Here is a 24,850-nt window from a genome sequence, read left to right on the forward strand (position 1 = left end):
TCGACGGCTTTGTGGGAATGGGAGGCCATATTCTTTGACCATCCTTTAAAGATTTTAAACAATATCTTTTCACAAAAGCTGTTTTATGCCTCCTTATGCCTTTAGATGCTTGGGACAAGTAGTCCGAAGGGATGCATCGTGTAGACGAGTCATAAGAGTTATAAAAAATACTAGTTCTTGTAAAGGATGTAAAGCGGAAGAAGAAACTATTTTCTATAGAGGGAAAAGGAAAAAAATAACTCACAGGTTTTATCAACCAAGCTAAAATTATATTTATACCCACAATGTCACTTTAATCCTATTCAAGTCTATTGCCTATTACATTTTTAACAGGTGATAATAAAATAAAGAATGATAAAAGTTGAGTGTTTAGTACCCAATTCTAATAGACGTAAAAAAGAAGGGTGCTACCTCCAGAACAAAAGTACATACTCTGGATGAAAGGAAAAGACCAGAAAAACACCCTCACCTATTATAAATAGCAGTGAGAATGTGTGTACTTTGTTCATATCTGGCTTCGTTATTTACAGCTGTCTGAATCCATTTTTTCTTAACTTTGGACCATCTTTTCAAATGCATTTGCATTAATGATTGTCTGCTAGGTGGAGGACATTCTTCCTAAAATAAGAAAAGTCAATAAAATTTTTATAACAAAATATCAAATCTTTTATATACTTGAAAACAAAGCTGATATACACATATAAGGCAGAGGAGCGAGATCCTATTATGCTCAAAACAAAAAAAAAATATAAAAATATAAGTGTAAAACTAATAACAATTGAGGAGCTTGCGTTCAAAAGGGGCTATATCCATTTGGAAAAAATGTCCAGGAAACGAAAAAAACTTCTTATCGGTTGCCCTTAGTACTTCGGTATAACAAGATAAGGTTTATTTGTAGTGTTTTAGGAAAGTAGTTTGATGCAATTTGATTTTTATTTTTTGAGTTAACGTTTTTTGAAAAAAAATGATTATTAATCTGGATATGGATAGTTTTGATTGCAAAATTTTAAAAATTCTAAAAAAGAACTAATTAAAACGCCAGAAAACACATTTTTATTATAAAATTGGAACACAAAAGTCAAAAGGAACCAAGAGAAACAAAAAATATTTATATGTGAAGAGCAGGTTCTTCATCCAAACAGTCAAATTCCTCGCTCTCATCTACTTCTTTGTCAGTAGATTCTGTGTCTGCATTAACGGAAACAAGTAAATCCTTATACCATTTTAGATCTGCTCGCAACATCCAATTTTCACCAAACAGCTGTTTCAGAAGCTTAGTAAGACTGTGTTTCTTCTTATCTGGTAACGACTTTCTGGGCTCTATGAGATTTGGATTCCACACCGGCCCGGCAAACTCAAGAATAGGTCTGTCGTGTATACAAACAGCGGTTATAGAGGTACGTGTAAAACATTTAATGACCAGAAACAGTTTCGAGTTTGCACATTTACACATCGACACTATGTGATCCGACCAATTTTTCACCATTAATTATCACTCCGAGATCATTGTGGGAGGTTACCGAGTTTAAGGGATGTCCATTAATAAAGTAGATAGTGGTGATGGGTTATTTTAGCTGATGTGTGATACTATGCATTTCTCAATGTTAAGAAGAAGTAACCATTCTGAGGACCATTTGAATATTGCGGCAAGATTGTGTTGAAGAACATGTTGGTTAATAATGGGATTCACATACAATTTGGTATTATCAGCTTACATGGAAACTTTACTGGATACAATGAGCGAAAGATCGCTGGCGTAGACACAAAAGATTGGTAGTCCAAGTACTGATTCTTGTGGGACTACGCTCTTCACTGGTTTATTTAGTGAATAGACTTCCCCAACATGAAAACGGAAGTACTTGTCGGATAAAAAATTTTGAATCCAAAGGTTTAACTTTCCTGGGATACCATAGTGATCCAACTTAGGTAGCAATCGACGCTTGGTAACACGATCGAATGCTTTAGAGAAGTTTAAATAGACTACACCAACAGGATGCCGATTGTTTAAAGTAAGTTGAACAGCTCTGCCGATAAAGCCGTGCTGTTGGTGAGGGATGTTTTCTTGAAGAAGAAACTCAGACATAGTTTCAAAAATAATGAAGTTTATTGTCTTTCTTGAAAATCTGAGTATTTGAATTATATTTCCATAATGAGGTGAGATAGCTCTGATTAAAAGAGGCATTCATTATAGGGGTTACAGGAGTGGCAACAGATTCTGCACATTGTTTAAGGAAAAAGGAGGTTCGTCCAATTCAGATTATGAATTATTGCGTAGTTTTTGTATATGTTGTTTAATTGCCTCCGGTGTGAAGTATATGTTATCAAGAGTTGCCTACAGAAGTGGACACTTTATTCGAGGAACACTTATTCTCCATTTTTTATGAGTTTCAAGCTCAGTATGAAGCTCCTTTAAGTGAAGTTGCTGCATAGCTGTCTTCTCATCAATTACCGAATAAGTTTCAGACTCGTTTTCCAAAAGTTTGTTTTTGTTACAAAGAATATTCCTAGTATGGTGTTCACACTTTTATCATCCGAGGATAACGTTGAATTTGATTCAGTTTACCGACTCTATAAAATGTTACATCTGACATTTACTTTCTTGACATCTGATAACTTCCAGGGCTACATTAATTTTATTCTTGTCATGATCCTTTTTATTTTGTGCGTCCTCTGTTTTGTGCTCAGGGACGCCCAGGTCAAAATATTTTTGGAACGCGATATGCGGTCAGAGGCCTCATTAGCAATGCTGTCAGTAGATTCTGTTGTTGTAATGGAATCAAGTTGATTTAATTTATTGCTGAGTTCAGATAGTTTAATATCAAAGTCTTCAATTTTATTCTTAACCCGTTTTAAATTCCACTAAAATATTCTTGAGATCATTGATATTTGCGATGTTTGAACTTTATACATTGCAAAGTATACATATAGCAAGTGTTTTTTGCCTTGTAACACACCTATCATACATCCTTCTGATCCGACTACCATCATACAGTCGAACGATTGAATGACAAGGGAGTTGACTGTCTTGTCAATGCCGCAGGCCACACCTGTCCGTCACGTGACCAATCCTACTTTGTGTATAGAAACAGAGGTACAGAGAGAAGAAGGATATCATAGCTGAACGAATTAAAAAATAGGTAAACTAAACTACTACAGGACTTTTCATGGCAGAAATCAAGAATTCAGAATAGCGATGAGAATGTTAAAGCCGGAATTCGAATTAACGGAGAATGTATCAATAACATCAGATATGCGGACGACACGGTTGTATTCGATGACAGTTATGAAGCCCTCCATGAGATCTACATTTCAAAAAATGGCTAAGCTATTCAAATGTCATAATTTATCAGTACCCATAAAAATCAGGTTACTACAATGTCATATCTTTCCTACACTGATGTACAGAGTTCAGTCCTGGACTCTCACAGACGCTACCAGTAAAAAAATCGAGGCTGAAGATATCTTATACCGACTACGTTACTAATCAGGACGTTTTATTAATAATACAAAATGAAAAATAGCTTTTTACCACAATAAAAACAGCCAGAATCGAATACCTCGGTCATATTATGAGGAAGAGCGAAATATATGGGTTGCTGCAATTAATTTTATAGGGAAAAGTATAAGGAAAACGAGGCCCAGAAAGGCAAAGGATTTCCAGGCTGAAAAATCTACGTGCGTGGTTCAACCCAACAACCACAAATCTTTCCAGCAACAGTATGCAAAATACGGATTGCCATGATCGTCGCCAACATCCGAAACGGATAGGCACTCCAAAAAGAAGAAAATGTTGTACTGTGTATACGTAAAGTATATACAAAAATAGTATTTTAAAAAATGTGTTAATGGTACTTACATAATCTAAATTCACGTTATTTTTATTTTGCTTTTGCTCAGGCAGAGGTGAAGGAACTCTGCTAATAAACGGGGTAATGGCTGCCGGCAATCTATGTACTTCAGAGGCATTGTCAATCCATGAATTATTCACGGGTTCTGGAGAAGATAATCTTCGTCTGTAATGTTAAAATATATTAAAACTTTTAGCACCGTCTATACACATACACCAGAAATAGCAGGCCTAACCTTTGAAAATAGTAACAAGTGAACAAAAATAGTAACAGGATGCACCCATTGGAAAAGGAAGAAAATGTAAGAAAAATTAAAGGAAAAAGAATTTACGGGCGATCTGAGATCGGGAAGTTTCATCCTGTTACGGTTTTTTTTGTCTCAAAAATTATCGGCCTGGTCTAATACTGTAACGGTTCAAAAAATCTATATTGTTTAATTCCCGTGTTTCAAAATCCATTAATTTGATTTAAATCAGAAAGCAATAACTTTTATGTGACCCTCTATATCTTAATAATTTATACAGTTCCTAATATGCACTTAAAACATATTGCGTTTTAAAATTTCAAACTGGAAAAATAGTTTTATACTTTGAGTGTCTGTTGAAATTAATAAACAAAATTTAAAAATGTTAATTTTACTTATCACAAACGGCCTATATCGTAGTTTTCCATTAAGATCTGTGTGTGAATCTGAGTAATTAGCGGTCGATCAAAGATTGGAATTTAAGAGGTTTTACCGCGTGGGTAAATGTTTGCGACTGATTGTGTTGTGTGGGAATTGAGATTTACTACCGACCAATCATCCAAATAGGCCGGTAGTCCTGCTGTTCTTCCACCCGTTCTGGGGGCTTTGAACTCTTAGAATCAACAATTTTTGAGTTTAATGTGTAACAGTTCAGTGAAATTTTTTTCTTCGTTTGCTTGTCAAAGTATGATAGAGCATACCTTCGTTTTTTTTTTAATTTTTGATTGCTGAGGGACCTGACATGATTTGGTTATTATTGGGGAAAAAGTTCTTATTCTATTTAAAGAACCAGCAAGTCTACGGTGAAGTTAAGTTAAGTAAAACAAAGAATTCGCAGTAAGTTGAGTTATAAGATTTTAAGAAGTAGCAGTAAGATTTTATAATTTTTTGTCCTGCAAATACAGATTAAATAAGTATGATGAATATTTCAAAGTTGGTGATATATACAAACGTAAAACGCCTTTTATCATTTATATTTTTCTTCAACATTTTATGTACTCAGTGTTGTGCAGTGTTAGTGCTTTTTAAAGGGGTATATCCCGTTTTCTTTTTATATTTTTTGATTGTTTTTTTGTTTTTGTATGCAACAATAAATTTTTGTATGTACACTCAGAACGGAGAAAATTTTGGTCAAATTCAAAGTATTTTAGTTTTTTTGTTTTTAGCCCTATTTTGATGATTTTTTTAGCACACTGTGTAAAAATGTATAAATTTTAATTTAATATAGTGAGTTTTTTAACACTCTCGCCGCCAATGATATTTTAAATTTTTTCGTCGTGCGCCAAAACTATATTATTTTGTTAACGTGAAACGCTGTAAGTGTACATTAATGTTACACATTTGTCAATACAGAGTGCACATTAATGTTACACTTGGCGGCGAGAGTGTTAATAAAATTTTGTATTTGACTTATTATACGGGGTTAATCGAAAGGTGGTTTTTATCCTATCTTTGAAACATCCTGTGGAATAATTCCGTTAGCGGATTTTCGTAAAAACCTTGTTTTTCAGTTGCAATAATGTCTTCTAAGTATTATGTTTTTTGTTTCGTGTGAAAATATGGATTGGTTCATTTATAGGAGCGAAATGACTTTGCCACTCACAATTTACGACTTTTCCTATTATTACCATTATATTTTGTATTAATTTGTAATACGACGATGGAGACTTTGGTGACTGATATCGAAGGAATGTCATATCGACATCCCAGAAGCACTGTATTTAAATTATGATTAAAAGCAACGACATGATCTTGGTTTTAATGAACAACAATGAAATAACAATAACAAAACAAAAAAAAAACAACTTAAATTGTAACTTAAGCTAAGTACGCAAATAACAAAGAAAAACTACTAAAAAATAACTTAATACTTTGTATTGCCTCCCCTAACTTCTATAACTGCCTGTACACATCGGCTCATGCTGTCTATGAGGTTGCGAATATCATCTTGCTGCATGTTTTGCCATTCCTCTTCTAGAGCCAAGCGAAGTTCGTGAATTAAATCGCTGGTGCGACTTCTCGACCTCTAATATTTCTACCAAGCATGTCCCAAACATGCTCTATTGAGTTCAGATCTGGCGAACACGTTGGCCAGTTGATTTTATTAATACCAACTTGCTCTAAATATTGTGTGACACACATTGCAGAGTGGGGTCGTGCATTATCTTGCATTGATAGAAAATCATCGGCGATATATTGAGAAAAGGGTATTACGTGATTCGCTAAAATTTCCCCAATATAGCAGTGTGCAGTCAACGAACCCTCAATAAATACTAATTCAGTGTGCTCCTCTCGGGATATTCCTGCCCATACCACCACCGAACCCCCTCCATGGCTAACGCGGGGACTGAAAGCGCACTCCGCAAATCTCTCTCCAGTTCGACGCCATACTCGTTCTCTTCCATCTGATGAGTGAAGACAGTATCTCGACTCATCCGTAAAAAGAACATTACTCCATTGTTCTAAATTCCAATGTAAATATTCCCTGGAAAATGGTAGTCTAGCCACTCTGTGCCGTGGAAGTAATTTGGGCGCAGGTGCTGGTCTGCAACTTTACAAACCAAATTCATGTAATCTTCAATGAACTGTAAATACACTTACATTATTGCCTCGTTTATCAGATAATTGAGAGAAATTTATAATAAACTTTCTATAACGATGTACAAAGCTATTAATTTATGATGGACATTGCTGTTTGAAAGACTTAAATTAATATGTCCGTTTTTATTTGTTTTTGATTGATAATAAATATGGCTTGTACAATAATTTTGTATTATTTTTAATTTCTCTAACAATCTTCTTTTCTCTTAGACCACGAATAAATATTTGATAACATGTTTGCTAAGCTAACATACGAGGTAAGAGTGGTAAATACTTTTAATTGTCTATATATGTATATTGTTTATATATGTATTTTGTTTTTGAGGTTTCTTTGTTCCTCACAAAAAAACGACACTTATTTTCTGCCCTTTTTGGCAAATTTTTGATAAATTGTTTTTTTTGTATTGTTTATCACATATTTCTGGTTTAGCTTTAGTATCTATTATCTCCATATTTTTTCTTCTTTTCAATTTTTCTTTTCTTTCTAAGCTAGTCAGAATGATCCAAAGAACCACGCTAACATCTCTTTCGATTCTGAAGAACGAGGCCTCGTTCCATTTGTGTGCCTCAAACATCACCGACGTTTATTGTGTGCTACAATATACCAATACAAATGCCGCATTCATGGTTTTACTTCTATATATTAGATTTCCATCAGTTTGATTCAAAAATAAAGACAATTACGGATACTAGCTTAAGTTTTAGGCTAAATAATTTCCATTATGACACTAATTTACGCTAAAAAGTTACTTTTCAAATTGTCAACAAATAAAGTTATGCCAAATATACTTACTTAATAATGGGCTGTGGATTTCTAGGTTGATTCTGCATCCAAGCACGGCAGATTGGATAAAGCGGAGTATCTTCTTCAAATCGAGCCAAATCAACGCTTCTATCAAATAATTTCATTACATATGTATGATGGTATGGAGTAGGCATATTTTCAACTTTTCGCTTTCTACTTTCTCTAAAATTTAAATCACACGAGTGAATATTGTATGTATGATGAAAATTTAACGCTTAATTACAGTGGTACCTCGAAATACTAGTGTAATTTTCCCCATTGAAATTAACTGAATGTCATTAATCCATTTCAGTCCCCAAAAAAACACGTTAGTTCTTTTTGTCAAGTGTTTTTAAATAAGAAAAATGTATTTAAAAGAAGAAACATTTATTTATAAGTAACAAAAAATACATACATATTCTGTAAAAACATAAGAAAAAGTGAAGTGCTTACGGAAGCACTTAATTTTCGTCAGTTGTCTTCGCTTTTTTCGTCACACTTTGCTTATTTTCATCTCTAGATCGTTTAAAAAACTATCCAAGAAGGTTTGTTTCTTCCTTCCTTTCAGAATATTGAGGAAATGTGTTAGGGCAAGTTTCGTTGAACAACGATTTTTATCCACGAACTCTGCAACTTTCTTCCAGGTTCCCAGGATCTCCTTTATATCTCTTGTAGAGACAACTCTAGTTCCTCTCCAAAACTAATTTTCATTGAAACTTCAGTTGTCAGCTCCTGAAACTGTTCCTCGACAAGTTCGTTCACATCTCCATGCAGAGGTTAAGGTCCTTGTTGTAACACCTAGCCAGACCTGCTAAATAATTCTTAGGCAGATTACTATGTTAAAGTGGTCCTTCCAGAACTCTCGAATGGTAATGTTTGTGTTCTCCGTCACCTCAAAGTAGCGCCGAAAAATGTGCTTGGTATACAACTTTTTAAAATTAGAAATCACTTGATGATTCATGGGCTGCCAGATAGGAGTGGTGTTGGCTGGTAGGTAGAGAATCTTTATAAACTTGAACTCTTGGAGTAAATCATCTTCGAGATTTGGTGGGTGAGAAGAGGCATTATCGAGAACAAGAAGGATTTTCATGGGTAAATTGCAGTTTAAACTGGCAGTTCTTCTTTTAAAATCTTATGTAACTTAAACGCTCTGTGATTTTCTGAACGGTACACTAGAAGAGGTTTGATTTTACAGTCGCCACTCGCATTGGCGCAAAGTAGTAGAGTTAATCTATCTTTCATAGGTTTGTGACCTGGCATCGTCTTCTCCTATGTCGTTATGTAAGTCCTATTAGGCATCTTTTTCCAGAAAAGCCCTGTCTCGTCACTGTTGAAGACTTGCTGGGGGATGTATCCTTTGGCTTCTATCAGTTCGGAAAACGTTTTGATATAAATCTCAGCTGCTTTCACATTAAAAACTTAATGCCTCACCATGCCTGACAACGGAGTGAATGTCGATCCTTTTTCTAAAGTTGTCAAACCAGCCCCGACTGCATTTAAACGAGTCTTCTGATTCATCATTTGTGGAAGTGTGTGGGATAATCTCACTAATACATGCTCTTTTAACATTAAAATTAAAACTTAATTTTTTTCGCAACTCTGAAATTTGAATATATAATTATGTTTTTCACTCAGAACACTTTAAATGGTTTTTTAAGGAGTCTTTTTATATTGTTTCTAGGTAATAACTGATACCTAATAGTGTTTGCCCGTCATCTGGGTCTTATCTAGTCGGTTTTATTGTTTGTTTCCTATTCTCTGGGCATTATTGTTACATGTATGTAAAGGTTCCATTTTTGGAATATTGTTCAAAAACTCTTTAAGTGATTTCACTTCTACTTCGTAGGGATTTTTTGTTGCGTGTTGATTTGTTTTAGAGAAATATTCTCTTTGTCTTTTTTCCAGTTCCAGACAGTCATTTTGGTAAGACACAAAGTGTTTTGAAACATCATTTTACAAACTCTCACACAGCATTCGTTAGTCAAGTTTAAGTTAAATACCATTGTGCTTTTTCTTCTTGTTAATAATGGGTCTTTTCAGTCTCTTGGACGTTTTGTGGGTATCTCTTGAACAAGACCATTCACGAAAACCCTTTTTCCCCCCAGGTCATCCTCCAAAACATCTCAAATATAGTTTTCCTTTTTTCTTCTGAAATTTCGCTACATTTTAAAGCACTTTTATCAGCTGTCGTACATTTGCATCGAAGTTTTAGAACTCATTTTCCCATTTCCCTTCAATTTTTTTAAGTCTAGTATACTGTTGCCCATTTTCCCTGTGAAGCTTGTTCATTTGATCTTTCCATGTAGCTTTATTTACCTGACACCTCTTTCTTCTCTTAATTCTCCTTGGTTCTTCTTCACTGTTAGAATCAGAGGACAGAGTGCTCAGAATAAGGTACAAGTTGTGCATTCATGCAGTTGCTATCATCACTTAAATATTCATCAATCAAGCTAGTATTGTTGTCTTCCTGTGCTGTACAATGGTACATTGTAATTGTAGCTAAGCATTCTTCAGTAGCAGATTTCAAGAAAACAGATGAATCATTATCCAGACACGCAACAGTCATAATCTCTTGTGTATGAGCCTCAGATATAGGCCCAATGATATCTAGTGGCTCAGTATTGATGAACATCTCTGTGGCAGCCTCAGATGTACCACTGGCAAGTGACTCAATGTCCATGATATTTCCTGTTAAAGTATCAGATGTTGAAGTACTATCAGCAAAAAGTATAATAGGCATATCTTCAATAGATTCTTCTGTGAGAATTAAGTAATTTTCATTGTTTTCCTTCAGTGCAGCTCCAACAAGTTTTTTTGCCCTCGACATCCTCTTTATCTGTAACAATAATCTTATTAACATCTAAACCGTTTATTTTATATACTTTTTACACTATAACTTATGAGCACATTCACATCTATAACAATTTGCAGAGCAATAATATAGCAATTCTCAAGGGGAATATTTACCTTAACAACTATATTTTTTGCATTCAGTCGTAATCGTAATCTACAAATTTGGGCACTGTTTTTGGAAATTCAAATGTGGAAAAAATTCAGTGTATACATGTCACATATATTGTATGCTTTCTTCTTAAATTTTTAAAATTGTACCTACTTTTTTCTAAAAAAATTCTTTACAGAATATCATATTTTTAAATAACTTTTTTATTATTTTTTATTAGACAAAATATGTAGAATTTTTAAAAAGTAAGTAGAAAAGTATAGATCTTACTTTTATCTATGCACTGGACTTCTTTTCACATTTTAAATTGTAAAAAAATGAACAACTTTAATTTATAGACTATGGAACTGTAAAATCACAGAATTGGTATATTGGGTAACTCCTCAATTCACATAGTAAATAGTTACATTAAAAATGGACAACTCCATCATCACATTTTTATATGTTATAACTAGGATATTTCTCACAAAAAGTTATATTATTTCATTAAAACTACTTACCGCCACTCTCATACACTGTATCCTTATCAAATCAGCTTTATTTTATCTGTTAATTCACAGCTTTCTAAAAAAGACTGAACACTTAAAACATGGCACATTTTTTAGCCGTAATTTTAAAGGCTACTGAGATATTTTATTGAATATAATGTGAGGGACAACTAGACACAGTCGACAACAGCAAAACCTGTATTTTGGTAAAAAAAATGGAGTGAGACGATTTGCAAGTTAAGCCATCGATATGTAAAGATATGTGTAAAAATATAAATATGAATTTAGATTTTATGCAAGGTAGCTTAACATTCATTAAAAGTAGTATCAAAGGTAGGTGCAAGGTAGCTCAAAGAAAAATACAATATAAAGACTTTTAAAGAAAAACAGAAATACTTGGAGACGTGCACAGCAGAATTGTAACACGAACCAAAGTCCTTAGGAGCAAAAATATGTATGTAGTTACCATTTGGGTCAATATGCGGACCTTACTCTTATTTCATTGTCAGTATTAATGAAACTAAATAATTAGGAGTTTTAAATTATATTACCTGTGAATTCTTTTATTGTCATCCGAAGAACCACTTTCATCATCTGACGATTGTTCAGTGAGTTGTTTGAGCACCCCCTTAAGTCTTCCTTTAGCCATAAGGTAATCATTTCCAACATTTTCCTCTTTTACTTCAATTTTGATGGGTGATGATCCAGAGAGCCTACGTTTTTTGGTCATTCTGTATTATTAATCAATCTATTTTCTTGAAAAACGGCCTTATAACTAAATCTAAATGCACTTTTATAATAAAATTGTTTTTTTATATATAGATTTTTGTATTTGTATTTTATTAAATTTGTATAAAATAGACGTTAGACTTTGACAGATTACTTTGACAGATCAAGCAAAACAAAATGTGGTTATTTTTTATTTTCCTTACTTGGCAGGAGAGCCAATCTTTATTTTCTAACATAGTTTTTTCCAGAGGCGGGGGCTTCTTAGATTAAAGGCTTAAATTAACTATATTTTGTTTATATTGACTATAAACTTACTATACAAATGTTTGTAAACAAAAAGTCCAAAGATAATGAGGACTTTGTTAAAGTATCGTGTCGGTGAAGTTTGCATATTAGAGTCAAAATCGATACATATTGATATATGTATTATAAAGTCAATCGGTCAACCTAAAATAATTTTTATTATAACAGTCATCATTCTTTTTGCCTTTATCTCTATGTGGGTCTGTTTCACTAATTACATTTCTCCATAAGTTTCTATCTTAGGTCATACCAAAATCCCCTTTACCAAACATGTTATGTCTAAGCGTCTCCCCCAAATGTTCTTTGGTCTTCTCCCTCTACGACTCTCAGGAACAGATTAACGTCTCAACGTTGAACATGCCCAAACCATTTTAACCTATGCTTTCCCATTTTGGCATCAATTGGTGCTATTCCTAGACTTCCTCTAATATAGGTACTCATTCTTAATCTTTTCTTTTTTTGTCACTCCACTCATCCATATATGCATTCTTATTTCTGCCATATGCATTCGTTGTTCCCCTTTTTTTTAACTGCCCAACATTCAGTTCCCTACATCATAGCTGGTCTTATTGCAGTTTTATAAAATTTTTCCTTCAGCTTCATTGAAATTTTTCTTTTTAGCTTTATTGATCATTGGTATTCGTTTCCTACCATTTCACCCATTCAATCCTAATTCTACTATATGCATCTTCATCTATCTCCACTATTCTGTAATACCGATCCTAGATACATAAAATAATACTATAATACTTATAATACTTTTCACAATCATCGTCATTAGAAGCACTATTTTATTTGGGATACTCGGACTTTATTCGGGAATTTTTATTATAACAGTATCTTTACAAAAGTAAACATACTATGGTAAGAAATAATTTGCAATCACCGTTGGTTATCCCCTTGTAGCGATAGCATTTGATAAATTAATTTTTGAAATAGAACTTTTTTATTTCATTTCATTTTTCATTTTCATTTTTTTTTCAATTTCATTTTTATTCATTTGCTTCAATTTATTGATTCTAACTACACAATTTAAATATAGCCTTGTCTACATTGGTCCACTTCTTATAATAGCCGACTGATTACCCAGGTTTATAATTATGTTCCACGTAGTTAGCATGGATTGAATTCATTTCATGATGGAAGGTGGTATAAGTACCACGTACCACAGAATAAATAACAATCAGAATGCCCACTCTCAGATGCCGCCTTTGAAGTGTGTCAGCCATCGAGCAAGTCAGCACACGATCGCCATATTTTAAACGGAAACGTAGATTCGAATTGAGAAATTTGTGACAAGCTACGACAGAACTGTATTTTCAATTTTTTGGGGATTAATAATTTAGTAAATTTAAAATAATTGAATCAAAGTTTTATTAATAGGTACCTCCGCCCATGAAACCCTGTGAACTAACCATAAATGGCAACGTCTGCCCACGCCACTACAGTGTAAGACTACCAACCCAATAAAACGAAGTCCCTTGTAATAAAGCCAATACAAACAATTTTTTAGTACAGGTTTAAAAATAAAAATAAACAATTTTATTTAAAATGAAGTTGGACCATGGGGCAATTAATCCTTTATACGAAGATGAATGTTAATAAATCATAACTCTTAAAGTGTGCTTAAAGTTCCTTTTAATACAGACACAACTTTATACGAAGGGAATGTTGAATTGATTGAGAAAAGCAATAAAATTTCTAATTTAAAATCAGACATGAAAGATGAATATGTTGAAATAAGTGGAATAGAGGCTCAAAAGTTTTATGTTGAGTTTCGAAGTATTGGACCACTAATAGAAGAAGAGTTTCTTTCTGGATTACAAATCAAAGTTACATCAAACAATGAACAGGAATTTTCTAATACTCAAATTCAAAATTCGAATGAACAAAACGTATTAAATACAAAAAGAAAACTGATTAAAAAGAAAAGGAAGAAAGCAATTTGTCTAGTCTGCAATAAATGTAAGTTCAGTTCATTCTATAATTTTTTTAATTAATGCAAACTTTTTAATATTTGTTTGAAACATTATTTTTTTTTTATTTATGGGTGTGTTCTAAAATTCACTACAATTAATTTTAGTTAGTCTCACAAGGTGTGCTTGAGAGCACACAACTCTGTACCTTATGTTATACCAGGGCCTATTCTACATTTCCTATTTAAATAAATATTTTAACTGTCTTGCTGTTCTTTTTTCTGTTATGTTAAATTTTTTTCTGGTCAGAGCAGAGCTTTACTTATATAATCAACACCAATTTTTCACTTTGTCTTCACTACTTTTCAAAATTTGTCTAATAGCTCTAGGTATATGTATATATCAGGCCTATAAACTGCTTTGTGAGCTGTATCTATTATGCATTCATTTCTTTTGGAAAGTATATTGTTGTGCCAAAGTGTTCATTTGATGCAATATCATATAATGATGCAAAATTTCTACAACTTTCTTGATACATATTTGCACAGTGAATATAATTCAGTGGTCAAAAATAGATGCATTGTATTTTGCATGCGTAAAAGTGTGAGTGTGCCGCTGTAGCAGCACTTGTCAGTGTTGTTGTTCCTCAGTTTTCTGAAGGCGTTTTAGTAGTTTTCTAAAGATAAAGCTCAACTGAGGCTATTCTGGTATTAAGTAAGTGAGCAGCATTTGTGAATATATTAAAAATTCTTATGTCTCTCTAGCAGCACATTTTGCTGTGTATTGCTGTTCTTGTTTTTCAAAAACTTTTCGGCAGCTTCTCAAGACTAAAATACAATGCATCTATTTTTGACCACTCATTCACATTCAGCATGCAAATATGCACCAAGAAAATATTTCTCTGTTCTTTCATAAATCAGTATTTTCGTTCAATTAACTGTGAATATGTGCGCTTGACATACAATGATCACCTAAATCCAATAACTTCAGAAGGCTGTAGCTTCAGAATAATAGTTTTTCAGACCTAGGTCTCATTGACTTTTTTAATCTATGCACTGAGAACTATCATTGGCTGAACTTTTGTTTAATTTGACCAGGGCCGGTTTTCCATAAGGATAGTTGCGGGGTCCTTTTAATAAATAATAAAAAAGCTATTAATAATATTCAAAAACAGCGATTTTGCTGTTTTTTTGTCTGTTGTTTTTTAAGTTGTCTGTTGACATTAAATCTCTAAATAGACAAGTTTTTAAGTTATGAACAAAATAATAAGTCTGACGTTTTGATTTTTTATTTAAAAATAGTTCCACTAGAAAATCGATGAATCAGTTATGACGAAAAAAGGTTTATTTTTCCTAACTTGATTACTCTAATTCTCCATTTTGATATTCGATATCTATACTTTTACTTATGTTTTTTTGTAGCTTTTCACACGACGAAGGAGAGAAATGAACATTTAGATAAACATTTTATTAATAAAATCATCATTTGTAGATTTTGTAGTAAAACATACATTTCGAAAGATGAATATTCAATGCATTATTCTTTACATATTGTCAAGAAGAAACCAGTAGCTAAAAATGCAGTAGTACCAGTAGCTAATGGTGGTAAAGACTTTATTACTGCTGAAACTATTGATGAATTAAATCCTGAAAAGGATGGAAAAGAAATATTTAAATGTCATCAAGATTTGATTAAAAATCATGACGTCAGTAGGCCTTTTCAGTGTAACTTTTGTTGCAGAACATTTGTACATTTTAAGAGATTGAAAAAACACAGTTGTATTTTGAGATCTTCCAAACGTCCTAAATATTTAGTAAATGATTCTTCACAAATTATAAAAAATAAAAAGACAAAATTTAATAAAATCAGTGATTCTGATGATTCTTCACATATTATTAAAAAGAGAAAGAAAAAATATAATAAAATCAGTGAAGCACATGCTATTATTAGTAAAATTATTGATGAGTCAATTTCTGAAGAAGATGGAAAAGAAATATTTGAATGTAATATCTGTAATAAGAAGTTTGTTAGTAGGTTGCAAATGCAATTTCATCAAAAAGTTCATGGTGTCATTAGACCTTATAGGTGTCACATTTGTTGCAAAGCATTTGCACATGTTAGGGGTTTGGAAAAACACAGTTGTTATTTGAAAACTTACAAATGCCATAGATGCTTTTCAGTTTTTTTACACAAAACGGCTTTCGATAAACACATTGGACATTATAAGACTCATTTCTTATTTAATTGTAATAAATGTTGTCATAGTTTCGACTCTAAACAAAATTTGAATAGGCATCAGAAGTCTAATTGTCACACAGTCAAACAATTTAAATGCAAACTATGTAAATTAAGTTTTTCATCAAAGAAAATTTTAGATTCCCATATAGTTCTGGGTTCTATTAGGAACAATTTTTTGAGTGAGTAAGTAACAAGATGTATTTAATGACAAGACAACAAGACTTAAAATGTATTTAATGCAATAAAACAATATAGGAACTTATATAACCCAATTCACTTAGTCTGAAAATGCTAAATGCTTCTTAAGGGAGCTAGAGCTCTTTGAAGATGGCGCCTTGTAATTAGTTTTTTTTTTAAATATCTTCAAACGTTTCTGTTTAGAATAACGAAAACTGGTACGATTATTTATCCTCCAGAGCTGAATCGATTTTATCTATTGTGAATATCTAGCAACGATCACAGGCGTCCGTTTTGGGTAGGAGTTATTTTAACATATAACTTTTTTATCTTTACCTTTTAAGCATTTGTGATACTAGATTATTAAATTTTCGGTTATTCTAGTTCCAAAAGGTACTCTTACTCTAAGTCGATAAGATACACCGTTTTCTAGAAAAATGGATTTGAAAATTTTAAGTTTTTTCACCATGAAAGTTAAATTAATATTTTTTGCATGTTCAGTGGTCCCAAAAAATAATGAAAGAGAGGACGTGATGATGTAACAGCAGCACATGAAGATGTTATTTTAATGGAAGCTGAAAAAAATCCAGAAATAAGCGTTCAAAGACTATCTGCCATGTATCCCACAATTTCAAAATCTTCCGTAGGAAATATCTTACACAACGAAAATTTTTATTTTACAAAGGTACTGTCATCGCAGCAAGAGTGGACTTATGCAATTATCCACTCTGCTGTACGCTCTGCCTAGAGGCTTCATGTAGGTATAACGTACGAAGTACCCCTAATCATTTATCCAATTTAACTTCTGGATGTTGGTATTTATTTTACAAGTCTTGATAAAGACTGTGTGTAATACGTGATATCGCATAATATCGAGGACCCTCGTTTGTATATTGAAATAAAACAACTCGTAGAGGTAAAGAAGGCTAGCTACAGAGTCTAGAATTGCGGTAGCACGGAGCAGAGCCCCGACCGGCGACCCCCTAGAGCGTACTATGCTCTACGTCAGGCCGTGGTCTATAGACTAATCATCACTCGATGTTGTTTCAATGTCCGTTCTCGATAGGATAGGTCTTCTTCTTCCTATGCCGTCCCCATTAACGGAGGTTGGCGACCACATTTTTAAAAGCTTCTCTGTCTTTTGCAACGTGGAATAATTCGTCTACAGTCATGTTTGTCCAGTCTCGAATATTTCGCAGCCATGACTTCCTCTTTCTACCTATTACCTTTTTGCCATCGACTCTACCCTGCATGATGACCTGCAGAAGACTATATTTATTATTTCTTAGTATGTGTCCAAGGTATGCAGTCTTGCGTACTTTTATCGTAGGATAGGTAGGGATATTTTATTAGGGTCGGTTGACCCTCTTCAGGCTAGAGTTGAATGTTGTGAATGATGGTGTATAAGAGCAAACAGACCCAAAAAACCGTTGGTGTGTTAGCGTTTCTTCGTCTTCCCCTGGAGGTTGTGTTAGAGTCACTATCGAGCCAGCGAGCCAGGGGTGAAAGATTTGACTGGATTTGATCCATTAGATCCATTGTGACCATTGATCCTGTGCAGTCTCGAGCTTAACTCGGCCCCAAAACCAGTGTATTGCACTGTAATTTTGTGACCGGGTGTGCTCGTGAGTGGAGGCGCCTCGGCTTTCAACCTGCCGCATTTCGCTCAGTGTGAATGTGTGTGTATAAGTCCAACAGTGACGGACGCTACTGAAAGTAACGGAGGCTGCAGGCGGTCGGGGGTCACAGTGATGAGGATATTTCGGTAGCAGAAAGAGGACCCCTTTCACTGTTGGATTTGTGTGAGAATGTGTTGTGTGAATTTGTATTTAGTGTGAATGTGTGCGAGTCTGACTTGACAGCAACTAAAACCGTGTTCTCTAGTAACCATTGTTCCTAGATTGTGCGATTATTTATACACAATCTCCGAGTCGAGGTAGGCGGGGTAATGTGCATTAAGTGCGTGCTATTGGTCAACAGACTAGGGCATTTGATGACAGTTCAAGCACTGCTACAAGGAGATTTTCCTGCTCGTGAAGAATTCGCTAGATGGTTACAAAATCAGAAACATCAAAATGAAGATTTTTTCAGATACATTTTGTTTTGCGACAAAGCTACATTCACAAAAAATGGAATTTTTAATGTGTATAATGCACAATGTTATTCGTACGTTGGCGTTGGTGACATTCCCCAAGTTGATCAAGAATTTAAGCATCAGCATAGGTTTAGCATAAACGTCTGGATATGAGTAGTAAACGATTATCTACTTGGGCCTGTGGAATTGTCTACTCGTTTAAATGGTGCTGATTACTTATATTTTCTGCAAAATGTTTTACGTGATTCATTAGATGATGTGCCTTTAAATACTCGACAAAACTTATGGTTTTTACATGATGGCTGTCTGGCCTACTTTAGCAGGAATGTACGAGACTTTCTTGATAATAACTACAAAGACCACTGGATTGGAAAAGGCGGTCCAGTTGCTTGGCCAGCAAGGTCGTCGGATTTTAATCCTTGCGATTATTGTGTTTGGGGATACATAAAAGCATTTGTTTATTCCATTCCGATAAAAAATCGTGCACAACTCTAGCTAAGGATGCAAGATGCTTGCAACGAATTTAGAAATAATTTTGGAATTTGTACAAGAATTCGGCGTTCTCTAAGCAAAAAGGACAAATTTATGCATAGAGACTAATGCTCATCACATCGAGCATCTTTTGTAACTATCTACATTTGATAATTGTTCTTTTGTCTTAGTTTCGTTCCATCATAATAAATGGTTTGTTTTTAAAACCCTTTAAATAAAATTTTGTTTCAATTTGATTTTTTGCTTCTTTTCTCAAAACTTTTTTTATGAATTGTATGCCGCATTCATTGAAACAAAATATAATTTATAAAATTAATTAAGGTACCTATTAATTTAACTTTCATGAAGAAAAAACGAAAAATATTCAAATCGATTTTTCTAGAAAACTGTGTATCCTACCGACTTAAGGTAAGAATACCTTTTAGTACTAGAATACCTAAAAATTTAATAATCTATTATCACGAATGATTAAAAATAAAAGACAAAAAATCGATTCAACTCGATTGATGATACATAATCGTACCAGTTTTCGTTTTTCTACCTAGAAGCTTCTGGAGGTATTAAAAAAAAAACTAATTACAAGGCGCCATCTTCAAAGAGCTCTAGCTCCTTTAGGAAGCATTTTCCGACTATGTGAATTGTGTTAAATTGTCTTAAAACTATCTGAGTAACCTCCGGTCTTCGTTTGTCAGGAGAGTTTCTGGACACCCTGTATATACACATACAGACTGGGTTATCACTAACGGGAGGGAAGATTATAGCGAAAGGGTAAAATATTTAAAATTCTTTTCACATAAATAGTTTGTAAGTTGATAAAAGATACATTTTAAAATTATTTTGAAATATACAGAGTATCCCAATAAATTGCGGCATATCAAAGTTATATTTTTTCTTATGGGACACCCTATATGTTATTGCATTTTCTAATTGTCTGCAAAAATAAGGTATAGTTTCATAAGAATTCCCCTTACTTAAGTACAGAGTATTCTGAGTTATGTCGACTTTTCTTAAAATGTAAAGTTTTAAAAGAAGAGTTATTATTAACTTATTTAAGCAATTATACCAAATTTTATCGTATGTCTAAATAGTTGGACATTTGTTTAATGTATCCCATGATTGAGCATTAAACATTTTTTTACAGGGTGCTCAAAATTTACAGATTCATTATTGAAATATTTAATGTGTAATATGTGGCTTATTTTAAATGGAACACGATGCATATTAATAAATTATTATATTAAACTAATTTTTCTCTTTTAAATAGTATAAGGTTGTACTACCTAGGTGTCACAGTTTTTGCGTTATTTACAATTTTCTTAAAGAGTTGAGAATGACTTTCCTTTTAAAACTTTACATTTTAAGAAAAGTCGACATAACTCAGAAAACTCTGTACTTAAGTAAGGGGAATTCTTATGAAACTATACCTTATTTTTTGCGGATAATTAGAAAATGCAATAAAATACAGGGTGTCCCATTAGAAAAAATATAACTTTGATACGCCGCAATTTATTGGAACATCCTGTATATTTCAAAATACTTTTAATACGCAGCTTTTATTAACTTACAAACTGTTTAAGCGAAACAATTTTTAAATCTTTTAAAATCTTTTCGCTGTAATCTTCCGTACCGTTAGTGATGACTCACCCTATATATTATGTATATTAATTAATTCATTTATTGGACGATTTTCACATTTGGTCCCATTGAAGATAGCTATAATTGAGCTGTCAATCAAGTTCATAGAACGAAATGTTGGCGCTTGACTGTGTTGCCATGTTTTTTTAATAAATCGGGAAATAGCATGTGATTTATAATTAATAAAAATCCAATAGAACGTTAACAAACTAACAGTAAAAAAGAAATTCTTTCAAAGAATAATAAGAATAGTATTCAGGTACTTTCCACAGACATCTGGTGACCATCTGTAACAATCTGGCAACTGGTGGTTTGAGGATTGCCAAATCTATTAGCTTATTATCAAAGGCAAATGCCAAAAAAATGTTGTAATAATTAACTGCAATTAATATGAGAAGAAACGAGTATTTATTCGTTCGTGTTGTATATACAAAAATAAAAAATTGCGTAATTCATATAATAATATAATAAAAATGTATTTTTGAAAGCTTCTCTATTTGTAATTGAAGCGTACAACATATACATTATAAAGACATGACAACACAGTCAAACGTCAAAAATTTGTTTTGTGAATTTAATTCACAGCTCCTTTGTAGCTATCTTCAATGGGACTAAATGTGAAAATCGTCCTCATTTATTTATTTAGAATATTAGACATTTCACTACGTCCACAGCTCTGTCTTTTTTTCATCTATGTCCTGTTGGTACATTCCTTATAAACTTTTATCGTGGTTTCATCTATCTCATTTCTCCAGGTCGACATTTTTTCCTGTTGCTTACGTGAATGCATTCTGTTATTTTTCTTATGCATCTGCTGGAATTGGTTTTTCTTAACATATCACTTTAATATTTTGTCTTCTATACACAGTACTGAGCATTAAAGCTAAGCGTCCATAGGTCCGCATCGGATGCATCGTACGCATCATACGCATCGGATTAATTTTTCATACTGCGTCCACAAAATTAAAATAATAATTTTTATAATTTATGCGTTTTATTCACTTTGTAAATATTCAATTTTACACTTCTCTCAGTAACATCATTAACAACTCTAATAGGTGTAATTAGAAAAAACGATATTTTAATCTCCATAAACAGCAAGCAAAAGTACGTGTTAACAAACAGCTGTCAGAAGAAATTGAAATTAGATGTGGAGTGAGACAGGGATGCGTATTGTCCCCAATTCTTTTTAATGCCTACTCCGAAGAGATCCTGAAAAAATCTTGAGGGTGAAACAGCTGGAATAAAGGTAAATGGAGTTCCCATTAACAACATTAGATATGCGGACGACACTGTGATCTTAGCCGAAAATATTGAAGATCTTCAAGAGACTGGTGACCAGAATAGCGGAGTATGGAAAAGAGTATGGTCTAACAATGAATGTCAAGAAGACGAAATTTATGAGAATATCGAAAACTCAAAGAAATAACGAGAATCTTCTAATAAACGGAACCAACGTCGAACAAGTGGACAAATATGCATATCTGGAAACAATGATTAAATCCACAAATGATTACAATCAGGAGATCAAAATCAGAATAAAAACGGCTAGAGCAAATTTCAACAAAATGAGAAGAGCGCTATGTACAAGGGATTTAAAATTGGAACTAAGAGTTAGGTTGGCGAGGTGCTATGTTTTTTTGACTTTATTTTATGGAATGGAATCTTGGACTTAGAATTCGACATCAATGAAAAAACTGAAATCATTCGAGCTGTGGGTGTATAGAAGAATTCTGAAAGTATCGTGGACAGAAGACGTCACAAACAAAGAGATTCTGAGAAGGATGAATAAAGAAATAGAAATTTTAAATACAATTGAAACAAGACAAATTGGAATATCTTGGACATATTAACTGATTATGTAGGGAAAGATCCAAGGAAAGAGAAGCATAGGGAGGTGTAGAGTGTCATGGCTGCGCAACCTGAGAGAGTGGTACGGATGTACATCAAATGAACTTCTCAGAGCAGCCGTCTCAAAAGTCCAAATAGCTATGATGATTGCCGACCTCCGCCGCGGAGATGGCACTTGAAGAATCCCCATAATCAACTTATCATGGCGTGTAATATTTTTTTCTGAATATACCTATATATAAAATAAAAGTTAGAAATGAGTTTACTTGTTTGATTACGTACAAAAAGTTATTCATTAAAAATAATTAAAAATATCAAATCTTTGTTGATTCACATAGTTAGGGTGTGCTAAGGTATATCTTCTTCTTCACGTGCCATCTCCGCGACGGAGGTTGGCAATCATCATGGCTATTCTGATCTTAGATGCTGCTGCTCTGAATAGTTCTATCGATGTGCATCCGTACCATTCCCTCAAGTTACGCAACCATGAGATTCTTCTTCTTCCTACACTTCTCTTGCCCTGGATTTTCCCTTGTATAATCAATTGAAGTAGGTTGTATCTCTCATTACGCATAACATGCCCCAGGTATTGCAGCTTTCGTGTCTTGATGGTTTCCAATACTTCCATTCTTTTGTTGATTCTTCTCATGACTTCGTTGTTTGTTACATGCTCGGTCCATGATATCTTCAGGATTCTTCTATACACCCACATTTCAAATGCTTCCAACTTTTTAGCAGTCGACGCGTTAAGTGTCCATGCTTCTATCCCATAAAGCAGAGTCGAGAAAATATAGCACCTTGCCAGCCTAACTCTCAAGTCCAATTTTAGTTCTCTTGCACAAAGTACCTTTCTCATTTTATTGAAGTTTGTACGTGCTTTCTCTATTCGAACTTTGATTTCTTTGGAGTAATCGTTTGTGTGATTAATTATTGTGCCAAGATAGTGGTAGTTTTCAACTTGTTCTAAAGCACTACCGTTAATTGTCAGGCTTTCACCATTATTTTGGGTTTTTGATATCCTCATAAATTTGGTTTCCCTGGTGTTTATTGATAATCCATATTCCTCTCCATACTCAACTATCTTGTTCATTAGCTTTTGGAGGTCTCGGAGGTTGTCTGTTATTATGATAGTATCGTCTGCATATCTAATGTTGTTAATTGGTGATCCATTGACCTTGATTCCTGCTGTTTCTCCCTCAAGAGCTCTTTTCATAATTTCTTCAGAGTATGCATTGAATAGTAGTGGTGACAATACACACTCCTGTTGCACTCCTCTTTTAACTTCGAACTCTTCTGATGTGTGTTCATTAATGCGTACGTGTGCCTGCTGTTTATAATATAGATTTGTTATAATTCGAAGGTCATTGTGTTGTATTTGTTTTGCTTTGAGGATGTCCATTAGCTCTTTGTGGCGGACTTTGTCGAAAGCTTTGTTGTAGTCTATGAAACAGACGTACATATCTTGGTTCATATCCAAGCATCTCTGGATTAGTACGTTGAATGCAAATAGAGCTTCACGGGTACCTACGCCATTACGGAATCCAAATTGAGTTTCTTCAATATCCATATCAAGTGTTTTGTAAATGCGTTTATGAATGATTTTTAAAAACAATTTAAGTGTGTGAGACATCAGGCTTATGGTACGGTGGTCGGTGCATTCTCTAGCATTTTTCTTTTTTGGGAGACAAATGAATGTTGAGGTCAACCATTCGTTGGGTATGTCACCCGATTGATAAATTTTATTAAAAAGATTTAAGAGGACATCAATGTACTCATTTTCTATTATTTTAAGGATATCAATAGGCAGTTGATCTGGCCCTGGGCTTTTTCCGTTTCTGGTGTTTTTTAGTGCATACATTATTTCTTCCTTTGTAATTTCTGCACTTGTTTCTCTGTCCTCAAAAGACAAGTCTTGTGGGTTTCCTCTTTCGTCGTCGAAGAACTCTTCCATATACTCTTCCCATCGTTTTAGTTTTTCGTCAGTCGTTATCATAGTATTTCCATTTTTATCTAAAAGAGTTGTATTGTGGTTTCTTTTTTGCAGTCCTGCCATTTCTTTAACCTTTTTATGTATGTTGAATAGGTCGTATTTGTTCTGAAGATCCTCTATCTCTTTACATTTTTCCTCATAGTAAGTTTGTTTTGTCTCTCTTATCTTTTTTCTGATTTCGTTGTTAATGATTTTGTAATTGTGACTGTCTTTGTTCTTGGCTTGTCTTCGTTGTTCCATCATGCCGAGTATCTCGTCGGTCATCCAATTGTCTTTCTTTCGTGTGGGTTCTTTTAATATCTCTTTGCATGGAGCGAGGAGGCAGTTTTTTAGTGTTTCCCATTGTTCGCTAAGTTATATACCTCTCTTATATTCTTGCACAACTGTAATTAATAGTGATGCGTCCATGATGCAAAAACAGTTGTTGACAAGACGATCGTCAAATGCAAATAGCCGTAGATTAGCTCCCACTAGACCCTGCGACCATGCTAAATTGC

General features: G+C 33.6%; 2 protein-coding genes across 2 annotated transcripts; one reads left to right on the top strand and one right to left on the bottom strand.

Moving 5' to 3' along the window:
- Nucleotides 1-247: 247 nt before the first annotated feature.
- Nucleotides 248-11,818, bottom strand: mip40 (Myb-interacting protein 40). Its single transcript, XM_072530267.1, has 4 exons — nucleotides 11,479-11,818; nucleotides 7,487-7,660; nucleotides 3,857-4,013; nucleotides 248-618 (listed from the first exon to the last, which is right to left on the bottom strand). The coding sequence occupies exons 1-4, from the start codon at nucleotides 11,655-11,657 to the stop codon at nucleotides 466-468; spliced, it is 663 nt and encodes a 220-aa protein (XP_072386368.1). The 5' UTR covers nucleotides 11,658-11,818; the 3' UTR covers nucleotides 248-465.
- A 1,606-nt stretch (nucleotides 11,819-13,424) lies between these two features.
- Nucleotides 13,425-19,776, top strand: LOC140440032 (uncharacterized). The gene is made up of 2 exons (XM_072530273.1): nucleotides 13,425-13,924; nucleotides 15,297-19,776. The coding sequence occupies exons 1-2, from the start codon at nucleotides 13,678-13,680 to the stop codon at nucleotides 16,298-16,300; spliced, it is 1,251 nt and encodes a 416-aa protein (XP_072386374.1). The 5' UTR covers nucleotides 13,425-13,677; the 3' UTR covers nucleotides 16,301-19,776.
- Nucleotides 19,777-24,850: the final 5,074 nt, after the last annotated feature.

The sequence above is a fragment of the Diabrotica undecimpunctata genome, chromosome 4 (assembly GCF_040954645.1).
Source record: "Diabrotica undecimpunctata isolate CICGRU chromosome 4, icDiaUnde3, whole genome shotgun sequence".
NCBI lineage: Eukaryota > Metazoa > Arthropoda > Insecta > Coleoptera > Chrysomelidae > Diabrotica > Diabrotica undecimpunctata.